The sequence below is a fragment of the Lonchura striata genome, chromosome 3, assembly GCF_050655825.1.
Source record: "Lonchura striata isolate lonStrDom1 chromosome 3, ASM5065582v1, whole genome shotgun sequence".
Classification (NCBI taxonomy): domain Eukaryota; kingdom Metazoa; phylum Chordata; class Aves; order Passeriformes; family Estrildidae; genus Lonchura; species Lonchura striata.
This window is the reverse complement of record NC_140705.1, coordinates 83,475,476-83,494,562: the sequence shown is the minus strand read 5'-3', so window position 1 is coordinate 83,494,562 and position 19,087 is coordinate 83,475,476. Positions and strand designations below refer to the sequence as shown.

Below are 19,087 nucleotides of genomic sequence, written 5' to 3'. Positions count from 1 at the left end.
GGAGAGCTAGTTTCCCCCCAGGCACCAGCCTGCCCAGTTCAGACCTGGGCACACACACATCACAAACAATGCCAACCTGCTGGCACTGCTCCTCGAAATCCACCCCGCCACAGCAGGAAGCATAGAAATTACCGACAGGAATTCAACACTTGAGGTGGGAGCTCAGGGCAGAGCACTTCCTTGGAAGAGAGAAGGCAAAGCACTTGCACTCCTGTTATGAATTCACAGCTGGCTGATGCCAATCAAGGAGAGAGACTAGGACACAAACCACAGAATTACAAACATAAATATTTATTCTTGCATCGAAAGTGCCCCAGCCAAACTGGGCACACCCCTGAGGTTTTGCTTTAGGAGTTTTACACAGTGGTACGATACGAATCACCTAATTACCCACTGGTGCTTATTTCTAATTATCCAATCATGAATGTGGCAGGGCAAAGCTACTCTATTTTTGCACCTCTTCCAGCAGCAACCATCAGCATCCTTGTGATTTATGCTAATCCAGATGTTCTGCATTCAACTACTGTAAAGTTACTGAGCATCAGCAACTTGAGTTTCTCTTAGATAGTGATCCCTTGGTGAATTTCGGCAGAAAGTTTGCTTATCCTTGTCGACTGTGTTCTTAGTAGGGGCAGCTGAAGCCTCTTGGGTCTTGAGATAACACTGCAATACACACCATACATACACACATACATACATACATACATATATATATATACACACACACACCCAGCGCACACATAACCATCCGCAATACACCACTAATGCTCCTGCCCCGAACGACTGCATGGTCTCAGCCCTTCCCGGCACACTCTCCACGGCGGCCGGACGGGACGGCAGGAGCGGCCGAGGGAGCGGGGGGGGCAGAAGAAGTCGATGGATCGGAGCGCACCCGGCGCCGCTCCCGCCCGGGCCGCGCCGCACCTGCCGCCCTCCCGCCATGCCCCGCGCCGCCGCCAGCGCCCCGCCCCGCGCCGCCCGCCCCGCCCCGGCCTCGCGCGGCCCCGCCCCCTTCCGCCTCGGCTCCTCGCCGGGTCACGCCCCCCCGCCCGTCCGCGCGCCGCGATTGGCGGCGCCGCCGGCCTTCCCGGGCCGTCCTGCTCCAATCGGCGGCCGCCGCGGCCCGTCAGTCAGCGGCGGGGAGCCGCGGCGGTTGGCGGCGGCGGCGGCGCGGGCGGGCCGCGCTGTCAGTCAGGGAGCGGAGTCCGAAGTGGGGAGCGGGGAGGGAGGGGGCGAACATCTGTCTGCCGCAGCCGGGCCCGGCTGTGCCGCCGCCGCCGCCGCACGAGCGCCTCGCGCCCCCGCCCGCCCCCGGCCCCCGCCCGCCCCCGCGCCCCGCCGGTGCCATGGGGAGCCGCTGAGCGCGGGGCCCGCTTCGCTCCGCCGGCTGCCCCGCTCGCTCCTCAGCCGCCGGCAGGGGGGAGCCCGGGGGGGGGGGGGGGGCGGCGGCCAGCGGGCGCGGGGGGCGAGCGGGGGGCGAGGCGCGATCCCGGAGCGGCAAGTGAGCGAAGAGGAGCCGGCGGGCGGCGGCGGGAGCGCGGGGACTTCGGGCCGCCGCGCAGTGTGAGTCCCGCTGCCCCCATCCCCACACACCCGCCGCGCCGGGGCCGGGGCCGCTGCGGCCCCGCGGGGCGGGCGGAGTTGGCGGCGGGTCCGGCCGGGGGTGGGCGGAGGGGCGGGGGCAGCGCTCCCCGGGCGGTGGGACCGGCCGCCCCGGCGACGCTCCCGGTTACTTTTCTTTTGTTGCCGCCGTGACCCGGGGGCGGCTTTTCCTGCGCGCCGGGCAGCTGCTTCCTTCCCCGCGGGGCGGCTGACAGCGCTCCCGGGCGGGGTCGGCGCTGCCCGCGGGACCGGGGCCCCGGACGGGAGTGTCTGGCCGGGGGGGACACACACAGCCCCGGCCGAAAGTTGCCGCCGCCCGGCGGGGCGGGCAGGGCCGGGCCCGCCGGGAACTTTCTGCGCGCCGCCGCCGCTTCCCCGCCCGGCCCGTGCCGCGCCGTGCCGGGGGCGGCGGGCTGTCCCCGCCCGGCAGCGGGCAGGTGACCCGCCCCGCTGGGTACACGCGTGAGTGTCTCGGGGGGGCCGGCGCGGCTCGGGGCTCCCGCCCGGGCGGGAGGGCCCGCTCGGAGCCCGCGGGGCCGGGGACCCGCGTCCTGGCGCCGCCGCGTTAAACAGCCGGGCAGCCCCGGCCCCCGCGGGGGCAGAGCGGTCCGGGAGCCGAAGCGAGCGCTCGCTGTAGTGCCCGGCCAGGGGAGCTGCTCGGCGGCTCGAAAGGAGCCGGAGTTGGTGCTCGGTGTCACTTGCGCTGCCTTAAATGCTGGGACTGAAAGGACCGGCGGCGGAGCGGGGAGCCGTGAGGTGGTAAATAGGTCCGGTTAATTTCTGCTTCTACATTAACCCCTGGGCTCGGTGAAACCGAGCCGGTGTGGCTTTCTGGGGTAACCCCGTGGCTGGGGTACTCTGACAGCACGTAAAGCGGACCTCTAAGTTAAGGCAGAAGTGTTGCTATGCTGCACATACTGTAAAGCCCCATATGTTTAGGATTTTCTTTTTTTCTTTTTCCTCCCTGTTAGAAAGTTTGAAAAAAAGAGACTTTGAAGTATTTTGTTTATACTAACAGAAGAGAAAAGTTCTCCTAAGAAAAAGCTGGTGGCAGGAGTGTAGAGGAGTAGCATATGGCATTAAAAGGAGCACAGCTGGAGGTAGCATTTCCATCTGAACATGATGTCAGAGCAGCTGACAGCCTGCCATCCCTCAGCCTTTTATTCTAACACACAGACAGGGAGTTAGTGTGTGCAGATCTGTGTGTGGAGAAGGTATCTCATTCCTCTCTAACATCATCTCCACTTTGCATCTGTCTCTCCTAGTCTGCTTTTTTTCCACCGATCTAACAGACCTGGAGCCAGCAAGACTCAGAGGAAAGGACTTAATCAGGTTTATGTGTACTAAAGGTAGGAGTAGCAATAGATTAGATACAGCATATTTCTGTTTTGGTGTGTTGTTTATTGAATTTTGGAAAAAAGAATCACATTACTTTTCTAACCAAGTTTAGAGGTAATATATTAAATTGAGTATTAAATAGATAAGTAAACTTAGTCAAAAGGTTTGAACTACAGTAGGAGAGTATCAGTTCTTGGGCACATTGTTAGCATTAACTTTAATGCATATTGTGGGAATATCTTGGTTTGGAAGAAGGAGAGAGCAAGTTCATCCTGAATTTCTGAGAACCAAAACTGCAATGGATTTAGTGGCAAGCCTTAAGAGAGTTTTGCTTTATGTTCTTGTCTTGCATCTTTTAAAATTACTTTAGTGGGGTATAAATTAAATATACAAGACTGTGCATTTTTACAAAAGGACCTTCCTGGCTAAAATGTGTTTGTAGGGAAGTCTTTCGTTACATGGTTAAATATCCAGCAGCTCAGAAATGTAGTAGCATACAGCTGTAGTGCTTCTGAAAGATAGAAATCAGTTGTGTTTAAAAACTTTTGTACCCAGGAGAATGGCTTGACTGGTTTCTTCTTTTCTTCCTTGCATGTAGCATTTGAAATCTTTTATTTAGTGTAACAATAATTATTTGAAGGAGTTTTTGTATTTGCGACTAATTTAGAACTTGTAGATTTGAGCTGCCTGAATTGGCCAGACAGCTGTAATCGCACTCCTCTATTCTTAATCTCTTTATCTGGGCAGCAGCTGCCATATGGCCACAGTCAGCTGGATCAGATGTTTATAAGCTTCCTTCTTCGTCCCTCTCTGTCCTTTCAGCCTCCTAATTTGATCACAGCTACCTTGTGAGCTGCCCTCCAATCTTTATTTTTAGCCCTCTTAAGGATTAGGATTGATGTTGGCTGTGGGGCACTTAAAGTGATTGTATTGTAAATCTTCATGCTTTACTGTAGCAATGGTATTTTACAGAATATAGTAGGGATTGTATTGTAAGTTTTATTACATCTTGGTTTGCAAGGGATGAGACTTTTTCAATAATATCTGCCAGCCTGGAGAGTCGCGATCTGCTTAGATGGTTTGGGAGACCATTGCTATCAATCACAGAAGAATAGATTAACATAGGTTTTTAAAAGATTTTACTTTCCATTTGATTTTTGACTTCTTTGCTTCTTTTTTAAGTTTGTTTTGTCTTTATCATCAAGGAAGGCAAATAAAAAGCACTTGGGTAAGAGCAGTACTTGGGATACTCTTTCTAAATGTGGACACACATTCATGTTGAATGGTTGAATGACTTGGTTTTTTTTGTTTGTTTTTTTTTTTTTATCTCAGTACTGCAAACTCTGCCTGGTGTGGGAGGGGAGGGAAATTTCTGTCCTCCACTGGGGAAGTGGTGCTTGTTGGCGTTTTGGTTGTTAGCTTTCTTTTGTATATTCTGCATGTTGGCAAAAAATGTTCATGTTCTATTGTACAGTGTGGAAAAGGTTTAAAACCTTAAAAAAACCTGTACTTACTATGAGAAGAAAGCCACATGAACTAAATTTGTAAAAATGTCCATTTTTGCTGTTGGTATGAATTGACACACGTAAATAATTTTTTGTAGTTTATGAATGTTAGACTTGGGTATACAGATTTGGGTATACTAATATTTCCTCATGTGAGAACCAGTCCTCTTACTACAATTTGACTTTAAAAAGATGGTAGATGATCTTGTACATTTTTTTCTGCTGCTTCTGTGATCTCTCAAACTTAGTGTTTAACAATTTTTTTTGTCTTTCTTGGGGGGGTGTCTGCCCTCCTAGGGACTCAATCTGGAAGAAATTCTCTAAAAAAAAAGAAAACCAAACTGTTGAACAGATTTTATGAACAGCATTGATACTTCAAAAAAAAAATTGCAGATCTACATATGTGCTCACTAGACCGGCTTATTTGCCACTGAAGGGAAATCATAACTGTAGTGGTCAGTCGGGGAAAGAGTTGCCATCGTACATTTGTGTTAAATAATCTTTGCGGGGTGTCGGTACCAGAATTTCAGCAATATAAATACCAGGTTTTTAGAGTAGAATTACTTGGATTTATAAGTTCTGTGATTCTGACCTACATTTAATTTTTAAAAATTTTGTTGCTTGTAGGTTATGAAGACAGTATGGAGTTTCCTGACCACAGTAGACATTTGCTACAGTGTCTGAGTGAGCAGAGACATCAAGGTTTTCTTTGTGATTGCACTGTTCTGGTAGGAGATGCCCAGTTCCGAGCACACAGAGCTGTACTGGCTTCATGCAGCATGTATTTCCACCTCTTTTACAAGGACCAGCTGGACAAAAGGGACATTGTTCATCTGAACAGCGACATTGTTACAGCCCCAGCTTTCGCTCTCCTGCTTGAATTCATGTATGAAGGAAAGCTCCAGTTCAAAGACTTGCCCATTGAAGACGTGCTAGCAGCTGCCAGTTATCTCCACATGTATGACATTGTCAAAGTCTGCAAAAAGAAGCTGAAAGAGAAAGCAACCACGGAGGCAGACAGTACAAAAAAGGAGGAAGACGCCTCAAGTTGTTCAGACAAAGTGGAGAGCCTCTCCGACGGCAGCAGCCACATGCCAGGAGACTTGCCCAGCGATGAAGATGACGGAGAAGATGAAAAATTGAACATCCTGCCTAGCAAAAGGGACTTGGCGGCTGAGCCTGGGAACATGTGGATGAGATTGCCCTCAGACTCAGCAGGCATTCCCCAGACTGGCGGAGAGGCAGAGACACACACAGCAGCAGCTGGAAAAACAGTAGCCAGCCCCTGCAGCTCAACAGAGTCTTTGTCCCAGAGGTCTGTCACCTCTGTGAGGGATTCAGCAGATGTTGACTGCGTGCTGGACCTGTCTGTCAAGTCCAGCCTTTCAGGAGTTGAAAATTTGAACAGTTCTTATTTCTCTTCGCAGGACATGCTTAGAAACAGCCTGGTTCAGGTGAAGGTGGAAAAAGAGGCTTCCTGCGATGAGAGTGATGTTGGCACTAATGATTATGATATGGAACATAGCACTGTGAAAGAAAGTGTGAGCACTAATAACAGGGTACAGTACGAGCCGGCCCACCTGGCTCCGATGAGGGAAGATTCAGTCTTGAGGGAGCTAGATAGAGAGGACAAGGCAAGCGATGATGAAATGATAACTCCAGAGAATGAGAGAGTCCAGGTGGAAGGAAACATGGACAGCAGCTTGCTCCCTTACGTGTCAAACATACTTAGCCCTGCTGGCCAAATTTTCATGTGTCCTCTCTGCAACAAGGTCTTTCCTAGCCCCCACATCCTGCAAATTCATTTAAGCACGCACTTTCGAGAGCAGGACGGGATCCGCAGCAAGCCTGCTACCGATGTCAATGTCCCGACCTGCTCGTTGTGTGGTAAGACTTTTTCTTGCATGTACACCTTGAAACGTCATGAGAGGACTCATTCAGGTGAAAAGCCCTACACTTGCACCCAGTGTGGGAAGAGCTTCCAGTACTCCCACAACCTGAGCCGCCATGCAGTGGTTCACACGCGGGAGAAGCCTCATGCTTGTAAGTGGTGTGAACGCAGGTTCACACAGTCCGGAGACCTTTACAGACACATTCGGAAGTTTCACTGTGAGTTGGTGAACTCATTGTCTGTCAAAAGCGAAGCACTGAGCTTACCTACTGTCAGAGACTGGACCTTAGAAGATAGCTCACAAGAACTTTGGAAATAAAATTTTTATATATATAAATAATATATATATAAATCTATATAGTTGTGGTACAGTCTAAAAGCAATCTTGTTTCCTTGAACTGAAAGTTTGGCTATTAGCTTGTTTTTGCACTTTAAGGCAGCATGAATATTTCACTAATTTAGCACTCCAATAAAAATGAATTGTAGAGGTAATCCGACAAAGTAACTAATTGTGGAGCGTATTTTTCCCCCTTTTCGGAATAGAAGCCAGCGGATACTTTACTTCTAAGGAATCTCCAATTCAAAAAATTTGGACGTGGCTTTATTCTCCCCAAAACACTGCGTTCTTTTAAACTCTTGGTCTTTTTCCCTCTTAAAATCTGAATGTAGAAATCCTCTCCCAATTTTGTCAGTTCCTTTACATTTCTATAATTGCATGAGTCCTTTCTAGCTGTTGGAAACCTGAATGCTTTTAGACCCAAATGGAAAATTTCTGAAATGCTGGATTATCTATTTTTAAACAAGCGGTTGACTTAAAACTTATTATGGCAACTTCTGGATTTCTGACAGTTCCCACTGGAAAAAAAAAAAAAAAACCACAAAAAAAACCAACACAAAAACATAAAAACCCTGAGAGTACACTGGGGTCACTGGGACTCTGTCTTATGTGAAGGTTTGCTTGGGATGAAAAAGGATATTGCAGCTTCAGCAGTGATGAACTGTGTGTTTAAAAAATGTGAATTACTGTTATTGTATACTGTAATTGATTACATGGGCGGGGGGAGGTATCAAAGAACTTGGCAGGTTGTGTTGATGCTCTTAGTTGAGTCTTGAAAAGTAAATATTAACGCTACAGAAATGCATGATTTTCAGTATATTTTTGTCTTTGTTTGCATTGTATAACTTTAACGAGTGAGTTGAAAATTATTTAATTTCCTTAGGAAAAAAACCTGACACCGTTGAACATGCCAGTGTTATAAAGACAAGAAATGCACTGTTTTTATTTTATCTAATTTAAATTTACTTTCCCACTGTCTTTAAGTTGAGAAGAACTTAAGCTACGAGTTGCCGATTTAGCTACGTTAACAAGGAGAAAAAAAATTGAATGTTTACAACCAGGCTTCAAGATTTGCATGTGCGGTGTGCATTTACTAACCCCAGACCCCTTCTAATTGCACAGACCCCACGCCAGCTCCAACTGAGGTGCATCCATTTCCCCAGATGAGCATTTGTAGGATTCCTGCTGCACCACTCCACCACAATAGGTCGTTCTTTTTTTTTTGCCCCCCGTTGAAAAGAGGCTGTGGACTGAAAAAAAAAAAGCAAAAAAAGCCCCGGGCTGAAAGGCCTGGGCAGGCCTGAGTGACAGGGGGGCCGGGGGGGCCGGGGAAGGACTATGCGTATCCAAGCAGCAGAGACTGCAGCCTGACGTGTGGTTTTAATGACCAACACGCAGGTCAAAAGCATTTTGCACAGTGTTTGTTTTCCTGTCTTGCACTTACAAATAAGGTCTATGGGAGTAGCATGGAAAACGTTTGCTGTTTTTTCCTTTTTTTTTTCCCTTTTTTTTTCTCTGCTTTTGTTTAAAATTTGATCGCCTTAACTACTGTAAACATAGCCTATTTTTGTGCTTAAGATACTGAATGGAAAACTCCATTGTGTATTGCTGGACTGTTTTGGAAATATTTGGTCAAATGTGTGTTAATTTGGCTGTAATGGCATTTAAAACAAAAAAAAGCTGTGAAAATGGCCTTGGAGCGTTATCTTTAGTTACTTGAATAGTTTCTAGGTTTAAAACTACATTCTTTTCTTAAGTTAGAAAAGACAATCAGTGTCTGAGGAAAATGGATTTCTCTTGGATTTTTTTGTGGTCCTCGTGAGTGATTGCTTTTTTCCTTTCCTTAGTTTCACATTCTTCTTTTGTTCTAAAACTTAGACTGACATCTAGCTTTGACAATCATAGTATGTTTTATTTTCCTGAGGAGGGAATAACTTATAATGCTGTTTAGTTTTGTACTATTGGTGTGTTGGTGAATTTTTAAACTGTGTGCTAACTGCAATAAATTATATGAACTGAGAAATCAATTCCCTTGTCTTTTTTCCCTCTTTTAAATTATAGTTATGGAGTATTTTTTATATTGTGTAACTTTATTACTTTTGTACAGACTTCTATTGCTAACTGTGTATGGAATATGTTTTCAGTATGCTTTTGGGCACTTTGTTGCTACCATGCATATTTACATCTCACTTAACATTTCAAAAATTAAATGCTTGTGTTTTCAAAACATTTCTTTGTGTACAGCTCTTAATAATTTTGTAGAGGTATTTTTAAATAATTATTTTTTTTACTTCCCCAAAGACTTTTACAGAAGCAATCTATTGAATTCCAGAAATTTTGCTGCCATGCAAATATATGCGCAGGCACACAATTCCCTTTGTAGGTTTAATTGCATTCCAAGGAGCTCTCTTGGGCTCATTCTCTTGATCTATCAGTCTCTATGAGAACAGTAGAGCAGAGGGCAACAACTTAATCTGAAGCATTGGCCAGGTACTGACTGGCTGTCAGTGTTACAGTAGGCAGTCAAAATGCCCAAACTACTGGTAGCGCATCAAAGCTGTCTGGACTACAGAGGAAAATGGAAATAATCCTAAATTTTTTTTATATTTCTCTTACAAACTAAATGTTTGCCTAAAAATAAAAAAAAAATTAAAAGCTTAGCTAAACCTTTGAAAAAGTCCTGGTTTAGAGATGTTTGTTGCAGGATGTACCCAGAATTCTTTTTTGAGGCTGCTCTGTCCTAGGAACAAGACCAGCACTGTGGAGCCCAGTGGGAATATGAAAGTAGAGTTAAATTAGAAGGCTGGAACAGAGACAGCAGGGCCAATTTGATGGAGGGAAAAATACCTTAATTTAAACATTTCATTACACTTATCGTCTGCCTAGGTACCACTCAAGTTGTGCAGTGACCAAGTGAATCTCGATGCCTAAGCTATTCTGCTTTTCTTCCTACATTGGCGGTAATTTGCATGTAGCCAAAATTATCTTTTTCACTGTTTTATTCTTTATAATATTTTTCAATCACTATTTGCTGTGTTTGCAGTGTGGGCTTTTTGTGTTATTAGAGATATTTTGAAAATATTTTCTTCTGTCAGCATCTCCGGTCGCATAGGATTCTGTGTTTTCTAGCAGCAGACTTTTCTGTAGGCTTTCAGAAGGTAGAATATTATGTGTAGTTAAGACGGGTTTAAGTATCGTCAAGACTGAAAGACTGCTAATATTGCAGTACTGAAATCTGTGCAGCTGATGAGCTTTGGCTGTGGCTCCAGGCAGATTCACCATTTGTTCTCCAACATTAAGATTTTCAAGGATTGTAGATTCCCAAATAAAACATGACTTAGAAGGAGTCCTTCTTCAGAAGGGAATGGAAAAACTTAGCTGTTAGTGACAAAATAATTGAAAATATTCTTTACACGTTGTGGTTTATCTAGAGATGGTTTGTACATGTGTAGCACACACTTGTGGCCATCAAAGTGTTTCTTCAGTGAAAAGGTGAAACATACTCCCATGTGTTGCTTCTCTTCACAGCATTTATTGTACAGACTCACCTAAATAGCTGTAGCATTTTTCTTCTTCCTTCTTTTTTTTTTTTTTTTTTTTTTTAATACAGTCCCTAGATCATGAAGCATGAATAAGCATTTTATTTGGCTTGAGGATATTGTGGTAACAAAATCCTCACTGTTCATGTTGCCATGATGGTTGAAGGCAAACCGTGGGAAAGCAAGCTACGCACTAAACTTCACGGGTTAAGGCAACTTTCTCTGACCGGTGCTAGTCACCACTTTTTAACTGTGAATCTTTCTAGACTGACTCACAGGGAAAATACTAAATATATAATTTGGCTATTTTTTTTAAATCATTGCCCATAACAGCTTAATATTCTTTTAGTTACAAGCTTTTTCTCTAAACTGAAGCTTAGGGGTTTGGTGGGACAAAGATTTTTGAACCAGGCACAGCATTCTACAGACCATCTTACTACTGAGATCTGTGTGTATTAGGTGCAATTCGAAAAACTTGGTAGGAGTTTAAAACAAAACTTTCTCTGGCCAAGGAAGGGAAGGGCTCCTCATTGTTTTTCCTGCTCTCCTGCCTTAAGGTAAAAATGAGTGCCAAACAATCACATGTACTTCTGTTGACCCTAAATGAAGCCAGTAAATTCCCTCAGAACATGCATTGCCTTGTTGGAAGCCTCAATAAAATTTTAAAATTAATTAGCAAAGCTACAGATTCCTTTTTGCTCCATGCTGGCTCACCTGCTCGGACAGAGCACTGCTATTCTCTCTCCCTGCAACAGCATAACTTTGCTTTCCTTCTACAGATAAAGGAGTAAGTGATTTGGCAGTGGACTGAATGCCTTCCACCTCCCTCAGCTGAATCTGCAATAATCAAACGCTCTAACTTTTTAATTGATTCCTAATAAGCATAAGCATCTTCAAAATACATTTTTCTAGCCTACTCCAAAATGAAACTCTGAGCCCACTGTTTTATGATCAGCAATGCTGCAGCAATTTGTACCTGAGGCAAACTTGGAAGGAGAGAAAATTTCTACCTGCTCCCTCCCCTCACTTTGAAGCAATTTAATTTCCTTCATAATGGATAAAATACGTTTCAATCCTGCAAAAAAATACCCCAAAATTAGAAAACTTATGCTAAAATGTTGTCATATAATTATCCGTAGCCAGATTCTCAAATTTATACATTATTAACACTCTTTGTCCATGTGATTTCCAAACTGAACTATATCCAGAGTATGGGCTTTTATTAAAGAAATCTAACCAAAGCATTAAGTTTTTCTTACTGGCACAGTAAATGTGAATTTTAACAGGATTGTCTTATATTTTTAAAGGGAGGAAGAAATGATGCACAAATCTTTTGGGGTCTTCCAAAATATTCTACTTCAGGAGTCCTGTGAAAATTTTGTAACTCTTCATTTAGATTTTAATTGTGTCATTAAATATAGTGATTTTTGTAGTAAAAAATATTTTCTAGATGGTAAGAGAGGAGTTTGTCCTTTATTTGTATGAGTGTTCTTGAACTGAAGATGGAAAGGTTCCAGACAGAAAAAGAGTCCTGCTTCTTGAAATCTACAGTCAGTGCTCCTGCTAGCATGATAAAATTCAGCTAAACCTGTGAATGGGTCTTACCAAAGAGAAATGGTCCTTTTTGGAAAGGTTATAAATTTTGTTCTGGTAGGCTAAAAAGGAAGTATTACTTTCAATCAATTGTCAAAGTGAAATGCTCTTTGTGCAAATAATCAGCATTTATGCAAATAATCAGCATTAGTGCTGCCGGAGCAGGAGAGGGGTGAGACTTCTGCACAGCCAGGCAGCAGGAAAGCCAAAGGTGTTGTAGGCTGAACTCTGGCAGGGATGGCAAATGCTGCAGAGGCTTCCAGTAACAGAGATGTTTGCAAAAAAAGAAAAGAAAAAAAAAAAAAACCACAAAAAAAACACACCAAAAAGCATCATCAACCAAACATATTTCTTGTTTTCAAAAATAATCAATGTTTGAGCTGGAGTATTTCTCTTACATTGGACCTTCTTTGGTTAGTCAATTTTTCTGACTAACTGAACTTAAGTTGTCTGCTTATTATCCTCAGGTTCATTTTGCTTTAATTCAGTTTCTTGCTTTCAGGCATATTTCCTTAGAAGACTGTTGCTCCACCAATACACCGTTGTCTTTGTGCAGCATGAACACAGTTTTCATTCTGGATAACTCCTTAACATCAACTGTTTGTGGCGGGGGGACACAAGTCCTCACTCCTGTGTTAAACTGTGCCCTCACTGGGACAGACTTCTGCCTCTCCTGTTCCACAGCTGTTACCGGGGGCCAAATTTTCTTTTCTTTTTGAGATACTACAGCCTGGATTTAGCAAGGTTTTGCTTGGGGATGCAAAGGAGAAGGAAGGTACGCAGTCTAGCCTTGGAACTGAAATTAATGTGAGATTGAGTATTTTAGGGATTGCAGGAAAAAAGTAAATGTTTGAATGCAAAATACATCTGGTGAATATTTTTTAGGGCATTTTAATGTGCACCATTCTTAAACTCAGTGTTGTGCTTTAAAATGCATATTGTGTATGAACATATGTGTGTGCATGTGAGGAAGTAGATAAAAATAACTTGCTAATTTTTATTTAGGTATGCATCAAAATCATAGCCTCAGTAATTCCTTAAAGATCTTTAGAAGACATGTTTAGTGTTCATACGCAGCAGCCAACACAATGGGGTCTTGTGCAACCTTGCTTGTGATTCCTGCAGTTATCAGTGCTAATCTGAGAACCAAGAAGGACTTTTTTATGCCACGTCCAGAATATGCCAGATAGGGATTTACACAGCACATCCCCAGCCATAACAACCTAGTGCATAAACCCAGCTTTAAATAAGTAAAATATTTAAAGAGTAAGTTACATGTACATCATGATTTCCGAAAGGATTTAACTGGTAAAGCAATATGTTACTGCCTCAGTGCTACAGGAGGTATATTAAAAGGCTTAACTGTCTCAAAACAGCTCCACGGCATGGTATACACTGTATCTGGATGTAAATCTAGATAGCGATTTAAATATTTCTTTCATAACCTTCCCAAAATACAATTTTGTTAAGTCTTATTTATATCTATTAAGCAAATAAAAACTAGTCTCCATGCTGTATTTTATGCTTTTGTCAAATAGTCTTCAATTTTAGCCTTAAAGCTATTTTTTTAAATTTTTGGATGTGTTCCCAATGTACATTTTACAATTTTTTTACCATTTTAAAAATGTACTTTATCTATAAATAAAACTCCTTGAAACTGATAGAGGTTTATCATACAAGATAAAATTTATTTTCAACTACATTTGCCATGTATTCACACTTAGTGAGGATTCATGTTGAAATAATTTTGGAAATTCATACCAAGATGAAAAATATAGTTAAAGTCATAATGAAACATATTTTGTCTTCATAGGCTATAGCTACCAGGTCTTAATTTTCTGTGGCTTATTCTCTCTTTTTAAAAGTAGTTTGACTGGCACCGTCTATCCAAAATATGATTTATGTTCATAAATGATTTTCAGGCTTAAATACATGACAGCTTGAAAACACTATAAATACCAGTATTTTGTTATTTTCAAATGACTGAGTGACTTTTAAGAAAAATCTGTGGTTTAACAAGCTGAGACTAACTAGGCAATTCTTAATTTTCGGAGAAATGAAGAGTTGTTCATCTCTGTATTAATTACCTCTGCAAGCGTTGGATAACTCATTGCGACATACTTCTGTGGTTTTCTCAAGACTCAAGCTACTCAATACTTAAAAGGAAATGCTCCTGAAGCACAAGATGAACCTGAAGTTCAACTTATCGTGATAAATTATTTTATTTTTTATTAATGACTGGAAAAGTCTCACAAAAACAAAACTTTAAAAAAAGTTTTGTATATAGCAGAATGGTACATAGCAGTATTTCACTCAGGAAATTTGTTATTCTTAGGCTAAATTTGGATCAAGAAACCCATGCATTTTAAAATCTCAGTGAAGAAACCTTTTATGCCCGTAGCCAGTAGATAAAAATGAGAGTAGATCAAGCTTTTTTCTTTTTTTTTTCTTTAAGACTGCTAATTTTAATGTGCTGTATTATTCTCTCTAATCTATAACATGAAGTTTGCAGCATGAAAGAAAAGGTGGGATTCCTGCTGAGCAGAGAAAATACAGCAGAGCCGTGTTCACCTTGCAGCCTGAGGGTGTTTTGTCGGGGTGGGGGCATGAAGCAGACACTGGGGTGGCTTGCGGGGCCGAGCCAGATGAGCCAGCCAGGGGTCAGCATCTTGTGGCAAATGTGCTTCATCCCCAAATGCCAGCAGGTTTGTGAGCGCACTTCTGCCAGAGGGATCGAAAATGCCTGAAGCGTCGCTTCTGGGAAGACGCTGGATAACGTGGATTCAAACAAGGCATTAAAGCAACTGTGCTCATGCTTTCACGGCAGAGAATGGAGATGGGAGCACTCCCCGCCTGCCCTGGGCTCATGGATGTGCAATTCTCAGAAGTACTTGATGGTATCATCTGATTTTAAATTGTTGTACTCTGAGCTAGGAATGCTACTGGATGGTTTGGAGTTGGATACCTGGGTGCAGTACTCCAATGGTATTTAAAAAGAAGTATGACAAACATGAGGGTCTGGTCTTCCAACCCTTCTTCATGGAATGTGAGCCTGAGGGTGAGTGGAGGTGTTAAAATTTGGGACCTACCTGACTGTGAGCTACGTATGAGTCACCTTCAAGACAGTGAGTAGATGACTAGCACTTGTCCTAATGTTAGCCTTCTATTTTAGGTTGATGCTCTTCAGATTCAGGGCTCCCCCACATGAAAGCACAACCATGTAGTGTTTTAGGATTTTTTTATCAAGAGCCTTTGATAGGTCCTACAGTTGTTCATAGCTGAGCCAGATCCTTTCAGCCCCAAACTGCCTGCATTGATGGCAGGCAAAATTTCGCTTTTGGAAATACCCAGCTAATTTGGATCATTATTGTTACTTCCAGAACAGGGTAGGAATATGTCTGGGGCAGGAAAAAAATATTTACAAATACATCCATTTACCATAAAATGTAATATTGATGCTCACCTTTTGAAACAACCTCATCTCCTTTTATTTAGAAGAAGGAGGATGAGCCTGTGCTTTGGACTGTGGTAAGAAGAGAGGCAACATCTGTAAAGAGTGGCTTTTTCTTTTTTTTTTTTTTTTAGAAGAGGGATAAGCACATTGTTAAAAGAATGAAGGAAATTACAGAAAAATGAGGTTTAAGGGAAAGCACATGTTGAAAGACAGAGGACATTAATCAAGCTATGGGAATGGGAGGCATAAAGACTGTTTTCTACACCACTTTGATTCTTATTAAAGACAAAAGCATTATGAAGTTTTTTTTTCCTTTTTTTTTTATTCTGGCTCTTAGGAAGGAAGCAATATACCACAGCAAGGTTGGGAGCCTCACTCCTGGTGCAGTCCTGGAGGATGAAACATTTTAAATTCATCTCAAAGCCTTCTCTGTTTTTTTAACTTTGAACAAAGAAAGGTAAATCTCCTCCTCATAACTTTACAGATGTCAAATCATGGTTTTGAAGCCCACACTTGAAGTCATTGTTGGAGCAGTGCAAGACCCCATCCCTGAAGCAGAGGTCCCTGGCTTTCTCCTGCTCTCCTGCTTGAATGAGGCATTGGGAGTGAGAAGTCTGTGGCCAATGTTTCTTGGTAAAATTATGTGGCTAATTCAAAGCCACTGAACATATTGAAGGATGAAAAAAAAAAAAAAAAAGGAGAATGAAAGTCATCAGTGAAAGTCATGTTTTTCCTGAGGCTGGAGCAAGGTTTGATATTTCAAAGTGTTTTCATCACATCTTCTGTGTTACCTCTCCAGCCCCTTTGTGCACCATGTTTGATGCTTGATGTTAGGCTTGGCTCCGCGCCTTTCTGCTGTCGGCGGATCCGATTCGAACGCGTTCTCCCAGAGTTATTTGTTGCTAAGAGAAAACAATTTTCAAGTCCTCTGGAGAACACCAGAGGAGTATGGTTAAATAGAAGTTCATCCCTGGGTTCTGGGCAGAAATTAAGCTAATTATAGAAGTGTTTGTTCAATCACAGATCCTTCTGAGGTACTTGCTGGTCTTCAGTGGGCACTGTCTATGCTATTTATTTAGAAAAATAAGGAAGTGCTAATGACTTCAGCTGTAGCATTTTTCCAGTTTATGTGCATACTCCTGCAACTGCCCCATTTCCTTTCCATATCCCCAGCCTCAATTTCCCTGGGAGACCATTTTGCCATCCTGGGCACATGCCATGAAGGAGGCTTTCTCCCGTTGTGCCATGTGGAAGTGGGCTGTGAATTTCGGCAGTCGGCAGTGTGTCTGTGAGCACACAGCCTGGTGCCTGTCAAGCATCTTGTTAGCACAGCATCCATGAGAAAACTACTCTACTCTGAGAAATACAGCTGGGGGGTTGGAAATCACTGCAAAATCCCCCCCCCCCCCCCCCCCTTTTTAAACACAGCTCTTGTACACGACTGGTGAGGGGTGGTGAGGAGAAGGAGGGAACAGGGAAGGGAGTTTGCTCCTAAAATTGGGGTTTACTTTCCATTGCAGTTCCTTACAAAGTGCTGCTGCCTCAGCTTGCAGCAGCCACACAGGGCAGCAAGGTCAGCAGTGCCAGGCAAGTTAGTACAGAGGCTGGTGCCAGGTTCATGGCTCTGCTGCTCTCCTCGCAGGGAAGGAGAGGGAAGCACTCCTGGCCCCATGGCGGGCAGCAACACAGGGAGGTCCCTTCATCACCCCCTCCCCAGCCTTTTGGTGAGGGGGGAGGACACTGTGGCACCAGTGCAGGGTGGCCTGACCCCTCAGTGCATCTGGGCTTTGCCATATCACAGCCACACAGTGCGTTTCTCTGGGCTGTGTGCTGCTCCTGGATGAAGGCTCCCCATCCACAGCCAGCTCCAAACAATGGGTCCTAACCTACACTTTGGTCAGAGTGAGGGTCACAGTGGCCCTTGTGTTTTTGTATACTTGTTTTTTGGGGCATACTCTAATATTTTGGAAACTCTTGCCTGACGATGGTCTTGGAGCAATTTCAGTCTCCAGCAGTCCATCCTCCTGAGGCCTCGGCTTGGTCACATTTGTGAGCCAACCAATGCCACAAAAACATCCGAGTGAGATCTATTTTTTCCTTCTCCTTTGTTGCTTAATGGATGACTCAACTTTCTTTTGTGACTGGATGGTTTTAATTTATAGTTTTTAGGCGAGCGATCATTCCTCTCATTATTTTGGGTTAAATATTCTTATTTGTTGATTATTTAATAGTTTGTTTGGATAAAGATGGAAAAAAAAAAAAAGCAGCTTGGTGCCATAGACTGAATCCAAAAGAAATTAATTGCTCTGCTGCACATATTGGAGCAGGGAGTTTGCGAAGAATGCAGCCCCGCTAATGGACTGGCAAACTGCTAAAGGCTTTAAAGATTCCATATAACCCCACGCTGCCTCGTTTTATTAATTAACTCTCCTTGCTTTGTAGCAAGGTTGTCCTGGCTATGTAATTAATAAGTGAAAGGAATGGGCAGTATGCATTAAACATCATTTTATGCTTAGCCTTGTGGAGAATTAGGGTTTGCGAGGGGTTTGGGGTGGGGTTTTTTGCTTTCCAAATATCCTTCCTCTGCTGAGGTTTTTCTTTGGGTTGTAGTGATGAATAAGATGAGGGATTGCACCTGTGGCCTCTCGATGGCATCCCACAATGATGGCAAAGGTGTGGCTTGGGGGCACTGGGGCATTAGAGCTCCCACGCCCAGGGGTCTGCACATAACCCACTGGCAAAAGAGGGGCTGGGGTACCAGGGAGGTGATTGCAATTATTCTCATGAGGGGAGGACACGGAGCAACAAAAAATGAGGTGCCGCTCACAGCAGCAGCGAGCGATCGTTCGCGAATGACGATTGACTTCTCAGTTCTGCATCCTGGAGAACAGGCGCTGTTTTGATGGACTGCTTTATTTAATCACTGTTTATCTGGAGAACGGCTCCACTAAGGAATTAAATATTTCTGTTAAATAAAGGTCATTGTGATTTAAGTTTTTTAATGACTCACTAAATATTAAAGCTGGTTTTTCTTCTGCTGCATTAATTTTCTAATATTTCCTCTGTGTGTTTTCTTTTACAGGACACTCAGATTATTGTAAAACCTGTTAGCCAAAAAGGGGCAATAGATGAGACAAAAATTATTTATTTATTTATTTATTTAAACCGGTGTGATTCATGGGACAAAGTTCATTGATGCATCACATCATCCACTCTCTGTCTGGACCAACGCAGGGGTTTTTTGTGTGTTTTTTTATGGTGTGGGTTTTTTTTTTCTAAAACATTACTTCTTGGCAAACTAGATATGCAAATGCCAGAATACACTAAAACCACATTTAATTGGACCCACTTGCCAACTTCTTGAACACAGCTTGGATTATTTCACTGGAGGCTGCTTCTGTTAAAAGATGGGGGAGGAGGAAGTGGCATATTGACAGGGCTTCAGATAATTTTTTTTCCACTAGAAGTACAACAATGTCTTGAGACAAGTTTGGAAGTATTTTACTATGTTTAATAATTATTATTATTAAAGGGTATTGTAAACATATGCATTTAAGTGGAATGTAATGGGAATACAACCATGTCACTGATTGAGCTTTGGATTAATTTTTAACTTTTTTTTTTTTTTGAGGGGTAGCTGACTCCTGCAGTAACTGGAACCTGTGCGGTGCTGTGAAATGCTCGTTTAGAGAGCAGACGTGTATCCTTTTCCCTTGCTAAATGAGCTGATTAACAATATTCATTCCTTTAGGAGATCTGTGAAATTTTCATCTCTCACTAGCAACCAATTAAATATAAACCATCTAACAGGATTAAAATGACAAGGTT

At 43.2% G+C, this 19,087-nt stretch overlaps 1 protein-coding gene across 6 annotated transcripts; it reads left to right on the top strand.

Annotated features, from left to right (window-relative positions):
* The first annotated feature begins 1,410 nt into the window (after window positions 1–1,410).
* ZBTB18 (zinc finger and BTB domain containing 18) lies at window positions 1,411–8,902 on the top strand. Of its 6 annotated transcripts, none has more exons than XM_021550390.4 (3): window positions 1,416–1,563; window positions 2,868–2,951; window positions 5,073–8,902. In XM_021550390.4, exons 2-3 carry the CDS (start codon window positions 2,939–2,941, stop codon window positions 6,653–6,655), a joined length of 1,596 nt encoding a protein of 531 aa, XP_021406065.1. In that variant the 5' UTR covers window positions 1,416–1,563; window positions 2,868–2,938; the 3' UTR covers window positions 6,656–8,902. The 6 variants fall into 6 exon arrangements, with proteins under 6 accessions (XP_021406067.1, XP_021406065.1, XP_021406066.1 ...); XM_021550391.4 differs by lacking the exon at window positions 1,416–1,563 and adding an exon at window positions 2,046–2,064; XM_085575523.1 differs by lacking the exon at window positions 1,416–1,563 and adding an exon at window positions 2,175–2,369.
* Window positions 8,903–19,087: the final 10,185 nt, after the last annotated feature.